At 40.9% G+C, this 20,928-nt stretch overlaps 1 protein-coding gene across 2 annotated transcripts in view; it reads left to right on the top strand.

The window, feature by feature from the left end:
- The window catches only part of EFL1 (elongation factor like GTPase 1), a 139,115-nt gene extending 118,537 nt beyond the window's left edge, over nt 1-20,578 (top strand). Inside the window, exons 19-20 of one of the 2 annotated variants that reach the window (XM_059912335.1) lie at nt 5,230-5,414; nt 20,252-20,578. In XM_059912335.1, coding sequence (XP_059768318.1) covers nt 5,230-5,414; nt 20,252-20,440 — 374 coding nt within the window. In that variant the 3' untranslated portion in view covers nt 20,441-20,578. Of the gene's footprint in view, nt 1-5,229; nt 5,415-20,251 lie in introns of those variants that run through there. The other variant, XM_059912336.1, reaches the window with a different exon arrangement.
- Nucleotides 20,579-20,928: the final 350 nt, after the last annotated feature.

Genomic DNA, 20,928 nt, shown 5'->3' with positions numbered 1-20,928 from the left:
ATAATCTCTTCAAATATTTTCTCTGGTCCTTTCTCTCTCTCTTCACCTTTTGGGACCCCTATAATGCGAATGTTGTTGCGTTTAGTGTTGTCCCAGAGGTCTCTTAAGCTGTCTTCATTTCTTTTCATTCTTTTTTCTTTAGTCTGTTCCGCAGCAGTGAATTCCACCATTCTGTCTTCCAGGTCACTTATCCGTTCTTCTGCCTCAGTTATTCTGCTATTGATTCCTTCTAGTGTAGTTTTCATTTCAGTTATTGTATTGGTCATCTCTGTTTGTTTGTTCTTTAATTCTTCTAGGTCTTTGTTAATCATTTCTTGCATCTTCTCAATCTTTGCCTCCATTCTTATTCCGAGGTCCTGGATCATCTTCACTATCATTATTCTGAATTCTTTTTCTGGAAGGTTGCCTATCTCCACTTCATTTAGTTGTTTTTCTGGGTTTTTTTCTTGTTCCTTCATCTGGTACATAGCCCTCTGCCTTTTCATCTTGTCTATCTTTCTGTAACTGTCAAAACAGGGTAAATCTTTTGAAAGTGATTGTACTTTGAAATTGGTTTTGATGATGGATGGAATAATTTTGAGTTCATCAGCTAGGTATTAAATTGGCTTTCTTTGTACCACAGCACTGAAGACCTCTGTTGAACTTAAAGTAAACTCCTTTCCAGTTGGTTTTATAGACACTGCTCTGCAGCATTACCTTTCTAATCCTGGACACTGGTTGGTTGAACCCAACAATAAAACCTTGCATTTACCCATACTGTGTCTTATTAAATTTGGGTCCTTACCTAGTTATCCTGATTCTGTCAAAGAATTTATTACCTTTGCCAGCTTCATGTCAACTTTGGATTTGATCACCATGCCTTCTGAATTTTTAAGTGGCTGATTATCAGAGTAAGGACACAGAGCTGTGAGCAGAGCACTGACAGTTCACTAAGGACATCCTTCCAGGGTGGGAGTGACTTGTTAACATCCATTTCTATCCAATAGCAACCAGCCCACATTCCCCATTACGTCCACAGCACACTTTATCTCATATTTGGTTGAAGACCACCTGCATCCTGTCGACCACATTTGCTTGATTTAGCAGTCTGGTTGTTCTGTGACAAAAGGAAAAGAGGTTTGTGTGACCTAGTTTATAAGAATAAGAAATGCCCACTGATTTCTTTGTGTGTGTGTGTTTTTAATTGAAGTTATGCCGCAAGTGTTACCGACAGTAACAGAAACCACAAGATGAAAGAAAAATCTTCCTCCTTGGAAGTCAGCCTATCATTTTTCATTTTCTTTTACCATCTTTGTCCATAATAGTACATTTTGCATGGCTATTATGCATTATGGTATAGGCAGTTTGATGTTTTGCTTTTTACATTTATTATTTGTTTTATAAACACACTTCCATTTGGCTACTTAGTATTCATAATTTTCATTTTAACCTCTGCGTAATATCCTATCAATTTGATGTGCTGTAATTTACTTCCCGTCATCCCCAAATTGGAAATTCACATTGTTTCCTGTTTGTTTACTATTAGAGAAAACATTGCTGTGGACAGCTGCTTCCTTTCCTAAATTCTGAAAAAAAATAACATACCTTTAATTGCCAAACTTTCAGCTCTAAAGATGGTAGAATCTGCAGATCAATCTTAACTGCCTATTATGGAAGAAGAAGATATGTATATAAGAATCTGTAATGCCACGAAAGAACAGATTAGGTTCAGTAAAGCCCAAATGGTGAAGAGATTATTTTGATCCTGGGATCTCACAGAACACTTCGTGGAACGAGTTGTTTTTGAATGGTCTTTAAATGATGAAAAGGATTTGACTATAAAGCTGGGCTAAGAGTATTCTGAGTTGGAGAAACTGTGAGCTCAGAGTGGAAAAACCTCAAACGTGTCCTGTGGGCAGTGAGTGGTTTACCTTGGCTTAGAGCGTAGAGTCTGTGCTCTGTGCTCTAGGGTCTGGCAGTTTCAGGAGCTGGAGTAGTGGGTTCCTGCCAGGTTATAGAGGGCCTGGAGTACAGGCTGAGACATTTATAGTGTAGTCATTAAAAGTGGAGCCCTGATCAAAACCAGTTCAGGCGATTAACCTTTCTGTTGCCGCTTCTTTCCTGATGGATGCCTCTTCCCTGGTGCCTTGCGTACGGTAGGGCACACCGTGATCTTCCTTTGAGTGAGTGAACAAATGCCTGAGGTGTTATGACCAGTTGAAGGGGTATCAAAATATTCTGTCAGGGGCCACATGATCAGAAATCCTCATTGATAGGACTGCATTCATTTCTCAGTGTAACCTCAGCAGTGGAGAGGGTCCCTGAGTGCATCCAAGCATTGGACACACCTGTCATGAGCGCCAAGTGTATTTGGAAGGTTTTGTTATAGCTGTTTTCCATTGTTCAGTGATCCATCACTGTGTCCCAGTTTTAGGATTTAGTTTTAGTGGAATTAAAATGGAATGGCCCAAAATTACATGATTAATTACTTTCAGTTCCCATTATAATTATTGATCCAAGCCTGCTGGCAAGACCCATGAAGGAGGGGGAGGGGCAGCCAGCCTCTGCAGCAGCAGTCAGGCGGCTCGTCCCTGCTGGCCCAGCTCTTCATAGTCTGCTTGCCCCAATTTACTCATTCTTTCTCCCTCCCCACCCCATTGTTTTGTATTTACTTCCATAAACCACCTTAAAACTTTCCTTAGAGTGAGGTAGAGGAGTAAATAAAGATGACTAGTTCACACATGGTAGCTATTACAGTAAGTTTTTTTTCTCATAAGAATCTCAGGCAAGTCATATATAACCTAGAGGGGATCACTAATAAAGACACTAATTCTGCTTTTTTCAAGAGCTTTTCAGACTGTACCTAAAATATGGCTTTCAGTTCTAGAAACTGCGTTCCAAAAGCAACGTAAATAAATTGTAGTCGTTCAAATAGGCAAGTGGTCAGGATGGAACAGGAAAGGAAGGTCGTGACAGAGAGAGAGGAGGTGTTCAGACTGGAGAAGAGAAGGCTGGATACTGTCTTCAAGTAGCTTAAAGGCTGGTCTGTGGACGAGGGGTTAAACCTGTCCCATAGGACAAAAACTGGGCCTAATGGTTAGAAACTTGGGGCTCAAGAATTGTCTACCAATCAGCGCTGTCCAAAGATGTAATGGCCTGCCCTGGGAGGAAGTGAGTTCTAGATGTATGCAAGCAGAATCTAAATGACTACTGTGGTAGAACTTGACCCCTGAGTTCCCTTCTAGCCCACTGTTCTGTGATTCTCTGACTCTGAGATTTCTAGTGTGAATGACAGGGGAAATGATTTTAAAATTGAGGAGTGGAGTTGCCTTTTGCAATAGGCAATGTATTGTGTCTTAGACACGTTGAATTTAAAAGGAAGTTGCGCTGCACTGTGGAGATGCCCTGGCAGCCACAGTCCCAGTAAATGTGGGATTGGAGGTCCAGTGAGAGGCCAGGCTTAGAAATAGAGTCCCAGGAGTCCCAGACATAAAGTTAATAATTTAAACCACACAAATGAGAAATGAATGGGCTTTCTGAAGGGAAAGTTTGTTTGGAGAAGAGTATGGAGCCTCAAAGAATACTCTTAGGAAGAAGTCATACCCTTAAGAATTATTGTAGTAGACAGTAGAATGATGGATGTTAGAGGGCCAGCGGTCAAAGGAAGGTGACGCTAAGATTGGAGAGATTTGTCAGAGAGGGTGTTGATCAGTAGCTGCAGAAACCGCAGAGAAATCACAGAGAATGAGGATTGAGAAAAAGACATTTAGGATAGGAATATGAAAATTATTGTGAAATTTCAAGGAAACAGTTTTAATAGAGCTCAGGGCAACCGGTAGAGCCTGGGTGTTAAAGAGCACACAGTGAAGACGCGAGAGGCGGTCCCTTAGGGCATGTGGGGCAGGAAGCAGGGGAAACTGTGGAGGCCGGCGTGGGAGTGGGGAAGAGGACAACTGTGCCTGTCATCACTGATGGAATTTTTAATTTATTTGTTTTGATGCTAAGCCAAGAGATGCAGAAGGCCTGCCGGAGTTTTTAAGGTTTTTTTAAAATTTTTAAGCCTTGCGACACAATGGGTTTCCTGCCATTTGTTTTCCTTTATCCTTCCTAATAACCACCACCAGGGGGAAATCTGAGTCAGAGAGAAAAGTTTGCCCTGTGTCCTCAGTGCCTAGTCTAAAAAATAAAAAATAAGTAAGGTGGGTGACATCCATACCAGATCACCACCCAGTTATTTAGGACGGAGGGCAGAGTCCAGAACTCAGTGTGGTAGTCAGAGGAGACTTGCACTCTGCTTCACTGCAATGTGTAAATCTTTAAGGATAATATATTTATAGATCACTTACGTAATTAAAATTATTTTTTCTAAGTGGAAGGTGAAAGTGGGGGCATTAAAGAGTGTACCCATTAGCTAAAGCAAGTTCCTTCCAGTTGTCTGTGATCTCCAGTTTATCTCTGCAGTCTGTTCTGCTTACTAGTTGAATGGATAGTCGGAGCACCCAGAGGCAGTCATACAGAAGCCAGTCAGAGGGGAAGGGGTCTCCCTCCTGAGTGGAAGGCAGAATTGTGCCTAAAGATGAAATAAAAGTGTTAGCCAAGAGGATTTGATAGAATTCCTGTGACGTGGCAGAAAAAATTGTTACCAGACATTAAAGATTCCAGGCTATCAGTTTTCAGGGAATAAAACCCTTATATTTGTACAACTGAAATATTATCAGCTTAAAACAAATACGAGCAAGCATATATACATGTGCGGCTTTAGTTTTTAGTATAGAAATGTCATTGAGCCAGTTGATTGCTTACTAGTCCCAAATAGCCTGTCATCATGATAATTATCATCATCACATTAATAATGTCTTGAAATTATTAGAATATTTTAACATTTACAAAGCCCAGTCACACTCATCTCGTTGGATTTCAGACCCAAAGACAGCTTGTAGTGAAATTGTATCAAAAGGTCCTTTTAAAGTCTCCTGCTTCTCACACTGTGTTGAGGAGATTGTCTTTGGGTAATGCAGTTTGGGGTGATTTCACCTTTTGTTATCATTTGTTTCTAATTTTTCTATAATTGTCAACGCTTTACTGTTTAAATAAACACTTGAAAATTTCCCATGCTTTTGTAAACCAAAATTATTGGGAACAAACTTAATCATTAGTTGATTGTTACAGGGTACAGGAGTAGTCCCATCTTCGTGTCGCTCAAGACATGTAACCGGTCAATGAATTTAAAAGGTGTATATGGCTTTGCAGGTCGGGTCTATGCTGTCTTGTCAAAGAGAGAAGGTCGAGTGCTACAAGAGGAAATGAAAGAGGGGACAGACATGTTCATCATCAAGGCTGTGCTGCCCGTGGCTGAAAGCTTTGGCTTTGCTGATGAAATCAGGAAGAGGACAAGTGGCCTGGCCAGCCCGCAGCTGATATTTAGCCATTGGGAGGTAAGAATCCAAATCCCCGTTCCTTCCTTTGCATCTACGGATGTGCTTCCTTATAGATGGCGCCAAGAGTAGCAGACTACTTCCCAGACCATGTGGCCTTCCTCTGGCTCTGCTCAGTCAAATGGACAGGACAAAGCATATGGCATTTTTTCATCCAGATTGAATGAGACTTAGGTTATATGTGCTTTGTAATACACACACACATATGTATTCTTTTTTTTTTTCATTTGATGTAAAATTTAAGACAGAACATTTAATCCCTTTTTTCCCTCCAAAGATAATGTTGTAGATAAGAAAACCACAGATATTTTGAAAGTGAAACTTTAAGGTATTGTTTTTTCTGGGGAAAAAGTACTTCTAGCATTTAAAGGCAAACAGTTATGCTTCTTACAAGGGACACCTTTAAATTATTACGTGTTACATATTCTTCAGTCCCCATTATAGAGATTCGAGGCTCCTGTAGCTTTCAAGTGTTGTGGAATAAAATGGCTCATCAGAACACTTCATTGTCAGTGTAGGGAAAGGTAGGTGAAAGGTAAACCTTATCTGTAATCAGAAATGCAAACTTAACAGGTCCACACTGCTTGGGAGAGAAGACAAGATTGTGAACACATTGTTTTTTAACTTAGGCCAAGAAAATAATAACAAGAAAGGACGGGGAGGTCAGACCGGCCTTTGTGAACAGATCCTTAAAGGAAAGGTAGAAGCTAGCAGCTAAGGAGGAGAGAAGGACATTGGGTTGGAGGGTGCCTGTGTGAGAAGCAGTGAAGGAAAGCTGTAGGGCATGTGCAGAAAGCAATGTGTTATGTTTCAAGACAAAGCCTTAAGGCCAGGAATAGCATTTTTAAACTGTAGGTTGTAAGTTTGAAAGGTGGTTTTAAGAAAGTTCTGTTGTCACTGTTTACAGGGAACCTAAGTAACTTCACATTATTCTCTTGTACCGTGGAGGTGTATAGTTTAGTGGAAGGAGCATTGACTTTGGTGTTGAGAAGTCCTGGTTTCAAATATTAATTCTGCCACTTATTTGGACAAATTGTGGAACCTCCCTGAGTTTGTTTTGCCCCTGAGATATAAGGTATATGGAATATCTAGCCTAGTGCCTGACACTGGTAGGCCCTCCCTGGCATGAAGATTGTTTTCTTGTCAACATTCTTAGAGTCCGTGTCATGTTCCTTTTGGCTCTCTCTCAGCAATGTGGCATTGCACTCAACTTCACACAAATAATCCAGACTTTTTCCTTAAACTATTTAAACAAAGCTCATGGTTTAGGTTCAGTGCTAAGCTCTTTTTACTTCTTTCACTTTCTTTAGCCAGCTGGGTCCCTTTCTCTAGAATGCTTCCAATGAGCAGTTTAAATTTAGACAGTATAGAGGAATGGGAATAATTGAGGGAGAACTTTCTCTTTAAAATGAATTCTATAGTCAAGTGAATCTGGCAAAGTAAAGAAAGGTGACACTTCAGCAAAACTAACTTTGGACAAGGCAAATTTAATTTTAGTTGGGCAAGTTCATATCATCTAAATTGATACAAGTGAAGTTGCTAGTCCAAAATGCTCAATTGTGTCTGCTTCTCCTTAAAAAGAGAAAGTTACATTCTTAGTGCTTGATAGAACTAAAGTTAATATTGTTCTAATTTAGGTTACATTTTTTTGGTTGTCAGTACAAACTACATTTTAACAGTGACTTACTATGAAATTTTTCTTGCATCTTTTTCTAGAAACTAAATGATGTTTTGATGGTTTTATTGGCCTATATCTGAATAGATGCCATTGCTGTACTTCATTATGTAGAAAGCAGTAGCACAAAACATTTATTTGTTAATGCCCACACTTATGGGTAGTAATTTCCCACTTATCCAAACTTCTAGCTTTTTGGTTTTGGTTTTTGGCACTCAACTTTTACATAAAAACACAAACCAGTAAGAAGTAGAAGGAATGGATTTATAAAGGCAACTTCTGAAGAACTATGTCTATAGTGTAAATATATTACTGATGTTCCTAATGAAAAACATTAGCGTTATCCCCCATGTGTTTTAGTGACCAGATGTGTGATTACAGGACAGTGCAGCTAAATGATGCTTAGAACTGAAGAGAGACTTATTCCACTTCAAAGTAATGACCTTGAGAAGTGAAACACTTTCTTCATTTGTGCTGCTGTTGCTGATAACTGCCTTCAGAACTTGCAGCTCATGCTTCTGAATATCTTAGAGATGACAAGTCGTCCATCTCATTCAGATGGCCTTGAGAGTAGAAGGACGTGTGCTCACTCCCTCTCGCGAGAGCACTGGAATCACAACTAACTGCTGAACAGTCATCGACAGGAAGACACTGGAACTCACCAAAAAAGGATACCCCACATCCAAAGACAAAGGAGAAGCTGCAATGAGATGGTAGGAGGGGCGAAATCACAATAAAATCAAATCCCATAACCTCTGGGTGGGTGACGCAAAACTGGAGAACAATTATACCACAGAAGTCCACCCACTGCAGTGAAGGTTCTGAGCCCCACCTCAGGCTTCCCAACCTGGGGGTCTGGCAACGGGAGGAGGAATACCTAGAGAATCAGATTTTGAAGGCTAGCGGGATTTGATTGCAGGACTTTGACAGGACTGAGGGAAACAGAGACTCCAATCTTGGAGGGCACACACAAAGTAGTGTGCACATCGGGACCCAAGGGAAGGAGCAGTGACCCCATAGGAGACTGAACCAGACCTACCTGCTAGTGTTGGAGGGTCTCCTGCAGAGGTGGGGGGTGGCTCTGTCTCACCATGAGGACAAGGACACTGACAGCAGAAGTTCTGGGAAGTACTCCTTGGCATGAGCCCTCCCAGAGTCCACCATTAGCCCCACCAAAGAGCCCAGGTAGGCTCCAGTGTTGGGTCGCCTCAGGCCAAACAACCAACAGGGAGGGAACCCAGCCCCAGCCATCAGCAGACAAGCGGATTAAAGTTTTACTGAGCCCTGCCCACCAGAGCAACACCCAACACTACCCACCACCAGTCCCTCCCATCAGGAAACTTGCACAAGCCTTTTAGATAGCCTCATCCACCAGAGGGCAGACAGCAGAAGGAAGAAGAACTACAATGCAGCCTGTGGAACAAAAACCACATTCACAGAAAGATAGACAAGATGAAAAGGCAGAGGGCTATGTACCAGATGAAGGAGCAAGATAAAACCCGAGAAAAACAACTAAATGAAGTGGAGATAGGCAGCCTTCCAGAAAAAGAATTCAGAATAATGATAGTGAAGATGATCCAGGACCTCGGAAAAATAATGGAGGCAGAGATCGAGAAGATGCAAGAAATGTTTAACAAGGACCTAGAAGAATTAAAGAACAAACAAACAGAGATGACCAATACAATAACTGAAATGAAAACTACACTAGAAGGAATCAATAGCAGAATAACTGAGGCAGAAGAACGGATAAGTGACCTGGAAGACAGAATGGTGGAATTCACTGCCGTGGAACAGAATAAAGAAAAAAGAATGAAAAGAAATGAAGACAGCCTAAGAGACCTCTGGGACAACATTAAATGCAACAACATTGACATTATAGGGGTCCCAGAAGGAGAAGAGAGAGAGAAGGGACGTGAGAAAATATTTGAAGAGATTAGAGTTGAAAACTTCCCTAACATGGGAAAGGAAATAGCCACCCAAGTCCAGGAAGTGCAGAGAGTCCCATACAGGATAAACTCAAGGAGAAACATGCCGAGACACATAGTAATCAAATTGGCAAAAATTAAAGACAAAGAAAAATTACTGAAACCAACAGGGGAAAAACGACAAATAACATACAAGGGAACTCCCATAAGGTTAACAGCTGATTTCTCAGCAGAAACTCTGCAAGCCAGAGGGAGTGGCATGATATATTTAAAGTGGTGAAAGGGAAGAAGCTACAACCAAGATTACTCTACCCGGCAAGGATCTCATTCAGATTCGATGGAGAAATCAAAAGCTTTACAGACAAGCAAAAGCTAAGAGAATTCAGCACCACCAAACCAGCTCCACAACAAATGCTAAAGGAACTTCTCTAAGTGGGAAACACAACAGAAGAAAAGGACCTACAAAAAGAAACCCAAAACAATTAAGAAAATGGTAATTGGAACATACATATCGATGATTACCTTAAACGTGAATGAATTAAATGCTCCAACCAAAAGACACAGGCTTGCTGAATGTATACAAAAATAAGACCCATATATATGCTGTCTACAAGAGACCCACTTCAGACCTAGGGACACATACAGACTGAAAGTGAAGGGATGGGAAAAGAGATTCCATGCAAATGGAAATCAAAAGGAAGCTGGGGTAGCAATACTCATATCAGATAAAATAGACTTGAAAATAAAGAATGTTACAAGAGACAAGGAAGGACATTACATAATGATCAAGGGATCAATCCAAGAAGAAGATATAACAATTATAAATGTATATGCACCCAACATAGGAGCACCTCAATACATAAAGCAACTGCTAACAGCTATAAAAGAGGAAATCAACAGTAACATAATAATAGTGGGGGACTTTAACATCTCACTTACACCAATGGACAGATCATCCAGACAAAATTCATAAGGAAACACAAGCTTTAAATGACACAATAGACCAGATAGATTTAATTGATATTTATAAGACATTCCATTCAAAAACAGCAGATTACATATTCTTCTCAAGTGCACATGGAACATTCTCCAGGGTAGATCACATCCTGGGTCACAAATCAAGCCTCGGTAAATTTAAGAAAATTGAAATCATGTCAAGCATCTTTTCTGACCACAACACTATGAGATTAGAAATCAATTACAGGGGGCTTCCCTGGTGGCGCAGTGGTTGAGAATCTGCCTGCCAATGCAGGGGACACGGGTTCGAGCCCTGGTCTGGGAAGATCCCACATGCCGCGGAGCAACGGAGCCCGTGAGCCACAATTACTGAGCCTGCGCGTCTGGAGCCTGTGCTCCGCAACGAGAGGCCGCGACAGTGAGAGGCCCGTGCACCGCGATGAAGAGTGGCCCCCGCTTGCCACAACTAGAGAAAGCCCTTGCACAGAAACGAAGACCCAACACAGCCATAAATAAACAAATAAATAAATTTAAAAATGGTCCACATCAAAAAAATCTTTAAAAAAAAAAAAAAAAGAAATCAATTACAGGGAAAAAAACGTAAAAAACAAATACATGGAGGCTAAACAATGCGTTACTAAATAACCAAGAGATCACTGAAGAAATCAAAGATGAAATCAGAAAATACCTAGAGACAAATGACAATGAAAACACGACTATCCAAAACCTATGGGATGCAGCAAAAGCAGTTCTAAGAGGGAAGTTTATAGCAATACAGTCCTACCTCAAGAAACAAGAAAAATGTCAAATAAAAAAATCTAACCTTACACCTAAAGGAGCTAGAGAAAGAAGAACAAACAAAACCAAAGTTAGTAGAAGGAAAGAAATCAAAGATCAGAGCAGAAATAAATGAAATAGAAACAAAGAAAACAATAGCAAAGATCAATAAAACTAAAAGCTGGTTCTTTGAGAAGATAAACAAAATTGATAAACCATTAGCCAGACTCATCAAGAAAAAGAGGGAGAGGACTCAAATCAATAAAATTAGAAATGAAAAAGGAGAAGTTACAATGGACACCGCAGAAATACAAAGCATCCTAAGAGAGTACTACAAGCAACTATGCCAATAAAATGGACAACCTGGAAGAAATGGACGAATTCTTAGAAAGGTATAACCCTCCAAGACTGAACCAGGAAGAAATAGAAAGTATGGACAGACCAATCACAAGTAATGAAATTGAAACTATGATTAAAAATCTCCCAACAAACAAAAGTCCAAGACCAGATGGCTTCACAGGTGAATTCTATCAAACATTTAGAGAAGAGCTAACACCCATCCTTCTCAAACTCTTCCAGAAATTCGCAGAGGAAGGAACACTCCCAAACTCATTCTATGAAGCCACCATCACCCTGATACCAAAATCAGACAGAGGTACTACAAAAAAAGAAAATTACACACCAGTATCACTGATGAATATAGGTGCAAAAGTCCTCAACAAAATACTAGCAAACAGAATCCAACAACACATTAAAAGAATCATACACCATGATCAAGTCGGATTTATCCCAGGGATGCAAGGATTCTTCAATATATGCAGATCAATCAATGTGATACACCATATTAACAAACTGAAGAATAAAAACCATATGATCATCTCAGTAGATGCAGAAAAAGCTTTTGACAAAATTCAACACCCATTTATGATAAAAACTCTCCAGAAAGTGGGCATAGAGGGAACCTACCTCAACATAATAAAGGCCGTATATGACAAACCCACAGCAAACATCATTCTCAATGGTGAAAAACTGAAAGCATTTCCTCTAAGACCAGGAACAAGACAAGGATGTCCACTCTCGCCACTATTATTCAACACAGTTTTGGAAGTCCTAGCCATGGCAATCAGAGAAGAAAAAGAAATAAAAGGAATACAAATTGGAAAAGAAGAAGTAAAACTGTCACTGTTTGCAGATGACATGATACTATACATAGAGAAACCTAAAGATGCCACCAGAAAACTACTAGAGCTAATCAATGAATGTGGTAAAGTTGCAGGATACAAAATTAATGCACAGAAATCTCTTGTATTCCTATATACTAATGATGAAACATCTGAAAGAGAAATTAAGGAAACACTCCCATTTACCATTGCAACAAAAAGAATAAAATACCTAGGAATAAAGCTACCTAGGGAGACAAAAGACCTGTATGCAGAAAACTGTAAGACACTGATGAAAGAAATTAAAGATGACACCAACAGATGGAGAGATATACCCTGTTCTTGGATTGAAAAAATCAATATTGTGAAAATGACTCTACTACCAAAGCAATCTACAGGTTCAATGCAAAGCCTATCAAATTACCAGTGGCATTTTTTACAGAACTAGAACAAACAATCTTAAAATTTGTATGGCAACACAAAAGACCCTGAATAGCCAAAGCAATCTTGAGGGAAAAAAACGGAGCTGGAGGAATGAGACTCCCTGACTTCAGACAATACTACAAAGCTACAATAATCAAGATAATATGGTACTGGCACAAAAACAAATATAGATCAGTGGAACAGGATAGAAAGCCCAGAGATAAACCCACATACCTATGGTCAGCTAATCTATGACAAAGGAGGCGAGGATATACAATGGAGAAAAGGCAGTCTCTTCAATAAGTCGTGCTGGGAAAACTGGACAGCTATGTGTAAAAGAATGAAATTAGAACACTCCCTAACACCATACACAAAAATAAACTCAAAATGGATTAAAGATCTAAATATAAGACTGGACACTATAAAACTCTTAGAGGAAAACATAGGAAAAACACTCTCTGACACAAATCACAGCAAGATCTTTTTTCATCCACCTCCTAGAGTAATGGAAATAAAAACAAAAATAAACACATAAATGGGACCTAATGAAACTTAAAAGCTTTTGCACGGCAAACTACAAACAAGACGAAAAGACAACCCTCAGAATGGGAGAAAATATTTGCAAACGAATCAACAGACAAAGGATTAATCTCCAGAATTTATAAACAGCTCATGCAGCTCAATATTAAAAAAACAAACAACCAGTCCAAAAATGGGCAGAAGACCTAAATAGACGTTTCTTCAGAGAAGACATACAGATGGCCAAGAAGCACATGAAAAGCTGCTCAACATCACTAATTATTAGAGAAATGCAAATAAAAACTACAATGAGGTATCACCTCACACGGGTTAGAATGGGCATCATCAGAAAATCTACAAACAACAAATGCTGGAGAGGGTGTGGAAAAAAGGAAACCCTCTTGCGCTGTTGGTGGGAAAGTAAATTGATACAGCCACTAGGAAGAACAGTATGGACGTTCCTTAAAAAACTAAAAATAGAATTACCATATGACCCAGAAATCCCAGTACTGGGCATATACCCAGAGAAAACCATAGTTCGAAAACACACGTGCACCCCAATGTTCATTGCAGCACTATTTACAATAGCCAGGTCATGAAAGCAACCTGAATGCCCATCGACAGACGAATGGATAAAGAAGATGTGGTACATATATACGGTGGAATATTACTCAGCCATAAAAAGGAACGAAATTGGGTCATTTGTAGAGACGTGGATGGATCTAGAGACCGTCATACAGAGTGAAGTAAGTCAGAAAGAGAAAAACAAATATATTAATGATATATGTGGAACCTAGAAAAATGGTACAGATGAACCGGTTTACAGGGCAGAAATAGAGACACAGATGTAGAGAACAAACGTATGGACACCAAGTAGGGGAAAGTGGCGGGGGGTGGGTGGTGGTGGCGGGATGAATTGGGAGATTGGGATTGTCATGTATACAGTGATGTGTATAAGATGGATAACTAATAAGAACCTGCTGTATAAAAAATAAATAAATAAAATAAAATTCAAAAAAGAAAAAAAATGTCCTTGATCAGCACTGGTTCAGAAAACTGGGTTATACTATGTTTGGTCAGAACAAAGAGTGTGTAGGTTAAGTGATCCCTGGGATTCTCTGTAAATACAGATCTAAAACATATTCAGAGCTCCTGTAATGGCATCATTTTTGGAAGAATTATATATTTGAATTCACTTATTCTATTGTTTGTTTAAAATACCTCATCATTTTATTTTTTTATATACAAATTTATTTATTTATTTATTTTAATTTTTGGCTGCGTGGGGTCTTCGTGGCTGCGTTGGGTCTTTGTTGCTGCTCCCAGGTGCTCTCTAGTTGCGGCGAGCCGGGGCTGCTCTTTGTTGCGGTGCGCAGGCTTCTCATTGCGGTGGCTTCTCTTGTTGCGGAGCACGGGCTCTAGGCGCACGGGCTTCAGTAGTTGTGGCTCGCCGGCTCTAGAGCACAGGCTCAGTAGTTGTGGTGCATGGGCTTAGTTGCTCTGCGGCATGTGGGATCTTCCCGGATCAGGGCTCGAACCCATGTCCCCGGCATTGGCAGGCGGATTCTTAACCACTGCGCCACCAGGGAAGTCCCCTCATCATTTTGTAGTCACCCTTGTCCTTGAAAGTGACTTTATAAAGCACATTTTTTTAAAGATCTATAAATTAAACTTCTCATCATTTCCCAATTGTCAGCTATATATCTGGAAACAGATAAGGCTGCTCTATCAAAAGGATCTCAAAGTAGAGTGGCTCAAATTCAGCAGAAGATTCTCTTTTGAGTCTCAGGAGGCAGTCCAGGGCTGGTGTGCGGCGCACTGTGGAAGGAGCCCAGGCTTCTGCTACTTTGCTGCCTTTCTCAACACTTGGCTTCCACCGATGGTCCAGAGTGGCTGTTTCACCTGTCACCTCTGCATACCGGCCATTAAGAATAGGCAATGGGAAGAGGGCATACTCCGTTAAGAGGGCATAGTCCTGTTAAGAGGATGCTGCCCAGTCCATTGCCCAGAACACGTCATCCCGCCACATCTAACAAGGCTCCATCTGACAAGGAGGCTGGACAATGCAGTCTTTAACTCACTCAGGAGTCAGCAAACTGTGACCCATTACCTGTTTTGGTAAATAAAATATACTCAGATATAGCCATACCCATTCATTTACGTATTTTATATGGCTGCTTTCAAGCAGACTTGAGTAGTTACAACAGAGACCGTGTGGCCCACGGTCTAAAATATTTACTGTCTTGAGCTTTATAGAAAATGTGTGCCTACCTACCCCTCCCCCCAGAACCTAGGTCATCTGTATGCCCACCTGAAATACTAATACCAAAGGAAAAGAGGATAATAAGTATTTAGGAACAGTTAATATAAAACAGCAAAGTTTTACAAAACAGGCAGTTTTTGTCAATGTGAAAGCCATGATGGTTTTTCAATCTCCTTTGTCTCTCAAAATTAAAAGAAAAAAAAAGGGCAGGGGGGCTGAAAGTTAATCTGACATACTTAATAGTAGTTTTTAAAAAATATTAGTTTTTGACTTAGTTACAGCTTATCATTACAAATCTGCCCTTTAATAAATAACTTGAGAGAAAAATGTAGTCAAGGAAAAGTTTGCTCCAGTTTTGTACCATCCTTCTGTCATCCCCTTGCCACCTGTCATGGTCCTGTTCCCAAAAGCTTCAAATCTTTTGAAAGTCTAGAAAACTACATTATAATTAAGTGTCATTGATCTGATCTTTTCTGGCTGTCTCAGTTTTTCCCCCATAGTTAGGTTTAGAAATAACACAGTTGTTGAGATCTGGCTTCTCACTCCAAGGCACTTTTTTTCATTTGTATTCTACCACACCATATAATTTACAATCAAGAGCTTTTGAGAGAAAGTGCTTCAAAAAATAGAGAAAATAAAATTACAGGCATTTTCCATGAGGAAACCTTTGAAGTCAGCAATCTCATAATTTCTCTTTCTATGTTTTACCCTTCTATGAAAAAGGAAGAAAAGGAGCTAATAACAGACACAGGAGGAAAAATATTACCAGCCAGTGCTGATCTACATGTATGTCAGCATAACCTCAAGACTCGCTGTTTAATACTGAGATTAGCCCTGAGGGGTGGGCTAAAGTTCACGTTAGGGTAAGGAAGAAGTGATCACAATCACACGGAAGAAGTGTATTTTGGACATGGTGTTTGCCACCTGCCAGCCATAACCATAGGGAAAATTGGACAAAGTATTGAAACAGAGCTCCCATGGCTTTTTTCTTCTAGGCTTTTTTTTTTTTTTTTTTTTTTGTAGTAATGCTCAGGGCAACAGCTAGCACTTGGGTGCCTTTCTTCCTGTGAGTTAGAAAATGGCATCCTCTTTAGGCTGTGGAGTTGCCAAAAAAACATTCTCACTGTAGGCACATGAATTCTGGGTGAGCCAGTTAGAAGAAAGCATCTTTTCTTCCAAACTGATAGCAAGCTCTGCTCTGTCGCCTCAAGGATGCCTTTCTGTGGAGCAAGACCTGGACAGCCTTTGGGGTTGCCTTGTCATTACCATACTGGAAAAATTCAAAATGACCCTAACACGGTCAGGTGGGACTGGACCAGGCTAGTCACTTTCTGGTAAAGTGTACCCCATTGCCCCTTTTCTGAGAGTTTGTTTGGCATGTTGAGGCAAGAAGCTTCCAGATGTCCACACAGATACAGGAGGAGTGAAGGTGAAAACAGCAGCTGCCCGTGCTGGACAGAAGAGGTGTGGGCAGTGGGCCCGCATTGGGTCGAGTCCCCCGGGCAGCTGGAGATGGGCACAGAAAGCAGCCCTGGCGGCTCGGGAAACAAACTGAGCAAACCTCAGAAATATACGCTGAGGGCCCAGGCAAAACTGGACCCTTCTGAAGCTCTGAAGTTACATTTTTGAAAAGAGGACACTCTGGTCTTCAGTTGGCCAGTCTGAGTCTGATATCTCCCAACTAACACCTCACTTATTTCTCTTTATAAAATTTGTCACTTTTTTTAAACAGGATTAAAGATGTATTCACTGCTACCACTGAGACCTGCTAAGAACATGCGGCTTCTTTATATTCTATGATGGGTTTATCATCCAACTAGTTAGAGGAGGGCACTGAAAACTGGCTTAAAACTAGTCTCCTACAAGTATAGTCTTTGTGGATGACTGCCCACGTAAATGTTCCATTTCCTGACTTTCTTCTTTCCCTCTCTAAGCAAGAGGGGGCCTTCTGTGGAAAGGGGGAGGGGAGCCTCAGCTTCAACACAGTACCCTAGATCCTCAGTGGCTTTGGCCAGGAAATGGCTTGACTGGTCCAGTCCCATCTCGCTGCTGGGGCCAGTATGGTGGCACCAACCAGTTTCAGGAATCTCTCCTACCAACCACTTGTCTCTAGCCACAAAATCCCCACCTGCAACTGCCTTTGTCCTGCCCCCAGGCTTCCACCAGCCTCTCATCCCCTTTGAATCCACTCACCAGTGTGTGGGAACTTCCAGATCAGCAGTATCACCCCACTACTCTGGTACCTTGTCAGATTAGACTTGGATGTGGCAGGGCCCCAGCAACCTGCTAATACTTGGCTAATGGCACCTTGGAGATTTTGCTTATCCTCTGTAGACGTATACCCTGATGACACTTGAGTCCTCATACCTAGCATGTCATCTTTCTTCAGCCTGAGGGCACTGGTCTGTGCTTTGACACACTTAGGAGGTTGTGACATGTGGTTGTGGCTGGGGGTGGGGGAGGAGAGTGGCAGACAGGGTCCCCAGAGGTGACTGTGGAAGCAAAGGGATTCATCTCCCGGGGACAGAATGCAGGAGCAGTTCTTTGAGTGGGTCTGTTTTTCCAGCCACAGTAGGCTGGTGGTTCATAAAAGTACACAGAGACACTGCCCAGTTTCCAGACTCTCCCCTTCCACTTCCATTCAACTGTGCTTTACACTTGTAGCCCTAGTCTTGAATTCAGCAGTGTCAGAGAGAGTGGTGATGTGCTTTTACTACATCCCTGGCATGACTTTACATAAATTGATGATCTCATTTAGTCCTCATACAATCATAGGAGATTAGGACTTTTAATATTACACCTTTACAAATGAGAGAACTAAGGCACAAGATGCCTTTAAGTAACTTGCCCCAGTCATGCAGATCTGACTTCAGCACCAGCACCGTCAACCCCTGCGTTACATTCGCTCCAGCCTCCGCGCCTGCCTTGGAATTAGAGATGTGCCAAACCCTTCCTGGATCTGGGCTTACACACAGACTCCCCTACCAGACCCGGGTAACCGTCAGTCTGCATTCTATGTCTGTGATTTATCTATTCTGGACATTTTATACAAATGGAATCATATACTATGTAACCTTCTGTGTCTGGCTTCTTCCACTTAGCATACTGTTTTGGAGGTACATCCACATTTAGCATGTATCAGTATTCTTTGTATGGCTGTGTAACATTCCATTGTATGTATTATATACCATAGTTTGTTCGTCCATTGATGGACATTTAGGCTTTTCCACCTTTTGGCTGTTGTGAGTAGTGCTGCTATGTTCTTGCATGTATATGTATTGATACTTGTTTGAGTTCCTATTTTCAGTCCTTTGGGGTATATACCTATGAGTAGAATTGCAGAGTCGTATGATAATTCTGCGTTTAACTTTTTGAGAAACCGCCAGACTTTTCCACAGTGGCTGTAGCATCTTACATTCTTATCAGCAATGCACGAGGCTTCCGGTCTCTCCACATCCTCACCAACACTTTTTTTCCATTTTTTTTTTTTTTTAAATAATAGTCATCCCAGTGGGTGTGAAGTGGTACCTCACTGTGGTTTTGATTTGAATTTCCTTCATGACTGATAATGTTGAGCGTCTTTTCAATTGCTTGTTGGCCATTTGTATATCTTTTTTGGAGAAATGTCTGTTCAAGTCCTTTGCCCATTTTTTATCGGGTTGTTTGGGATTTTTTGTTGTTGAGTTCTAAGAGTTCTTTATATATTCTGAATATCAAATCTGTCTTTTTAATTTACTTATTCTCCCTTCAGCAGTTTTCTGTTTAACCTACCCACTGAGTTTCTTTGTGTTTTTTTAAATTTTAATGTCTAAAATTTTAATTTCTGGGATTTCTAGTTCTTTCTTTTTCACAACTGCCTAATGTGTTATGGATGCTATTCCCCACCTCCGTCTCCTTTATTTCTTGGAGGATTTTTAAATGAACCCTCTAGAATTTTCTCTTCAGATTACCTTATTATCTCTATTTGATTATTCATTCTCCCTTTTGTTGAGTCTGGCACCTGTCTTTCATGGTGCTGGATTTCCTTTTGTCTTCTATATATCTTACTGGCAGGGTCATTTTCAGCAGGAATTCTCTCCCCCTCTGTCCTCCTGAGTGCCATAGCTCTCACTGTAGCGTTTGCAGTGGCTCAGCTTGGTGCCTTCACCAGTGTGGATGGTGCAGGACAACAGACTCAGCACGGGCCGAGTCTGATCTTCAGAAGGTGACGGCTTTTATCTCATGACCTGCAACTCATTTTCAGCCACAGCCCTGGGCAGACATGGTTATTCCAGCTCCAGAGAAGAGTGGATGGTTCTGGTCCCCACACACCTGGTTTATGTGGCTTTGGGCCCATCCTAAGTGGGCAGTAGAAGCCTGGCCCTCCTGGTGCACAGCTGTCTTGGCTCCCTGTGGGAAGTGGATGGGGCTTTGCCCTCACGTATTACTGTGGGCTCTCTTCTCTCCCTCCAAGAACCTCTCCCTTCCTGGGCCACAGACATTTCCTTTTCTTGTGTTGAAGAGTGACTATTATAAAGTAAATTTTTCTTTCATTTCTGCATTTTAAATGGAAAAGTGTTGGGATTTGAGACCATTTGAGAAATACCACCTCTTTCCTCCCAATTGAGAAATAAGAAAAAACAACAAAAAGAACAAGGCATATAAAAGTCAGAATCTCACTGTTATTACTGATAAAGCTGATCTTGTGGAATGTGGTCTTCATCTGTAGGCAATACTGAGCTCCTAATACTGCACTGAATTTTGGAGCAAAAAGCTCAGAATAATCAAGAATGGACTTAACACGTGTTGGTCTTTGCTGAGGACAAAGGCAAAATTAGTGAAGTTACACTGATACCCAGGTATATCCTAGTGAAAGGGAGAGTTTTTTCTATTATATTATTCAGAATTAATAGTTTTCTTACTTAGTGTTATGTAAAGGCTCTAGGAATAAAGAATAATATGTTTGTTACAAGTTTTGTTGAATCTACTTCCATTTGTTCATACCGCCTGTGATCCTTCATATTTGTTTATTACCATTTCTAGCAAGCTTAACTCTTCATTGCTTCACTTTTATTCTTAAGCTAAGACTGTATGAATTGGCATTTGAAATGAAAGTATACTTGTCTAATCTAGCACATTCTGTCACCTTCTTTTACAAGATCATTCCCAGTGACCCCTTCTGGGTACCAACCACTGAGGAGGAGTATTTGCACTTTGGGGAAAAGGCTGATTCTGAGAACCAGGCCCGGAAGTACATGAATGCGGTACGAAAGCGGAAGGGTCTTTATGTGGAAGAGAAGATTGTGGAGCACGCAGAAAAGCAGAGAACCCTCAGCAAAAATAAGTAACTACTACTGTTGGCAGATTCTCCTCTTCGTAATAAGTTAGGAAGTATCACCCGGGCTTCGATACTGGGAAAATTTCTTTATGCTGCATCATCTCTGTGCATTCACTTTCAATAAAGCTGATCCAGATCATATTTTAAAGAGGGCGTTCCAAAATGTTTTTGTAATTGATTCTGGTACAAGGCAAGAAGTTATAAATATTGCAGTGGTGCCTTCTTCCTACCCTACGTATAACCCCTTGGCAGCAAGACTCGTGCTGTGATGAGGGCAACCTGCTAAGTGCCGGGGGCAGGGTGTGCAGATCCCCCAGTGGGCTGGGTCCTCTACACTGAGCACCCACCCCTCTGCCTGTCATCAGGGTGTTGCATTTCTGATTACATCCTCCACCTAAACATATTTCATATTTAATCATTGAATCACAGCATTTAACATCATTTGGAGAGACCGCATACTCGAGAGACCAGCTACCTTTAGGTTAGTTAAACCAAGTC

Source organism: Balaenoptera ricei, chromosome 2, assembly GCF_028023285.1.
Source record: "Balaenoptera ricei isolate mBalRic1 chromosome 2, mBalRic1.hap2, whole genome shotgun sequence".
Taxonomy (NCBI): domain Eukaryota; kingdom Metazoa; phylum Chordata; class Mammalia; order Artiodactyla; family Balaenopteridae; genus Balaenoptera; species Balaenoptera ricei.
The sequence above is the reverse complement of the archived record's forward strand: the minus strand, read 5'-3'. Positions and strand labels throughout refer to the sequence as shown.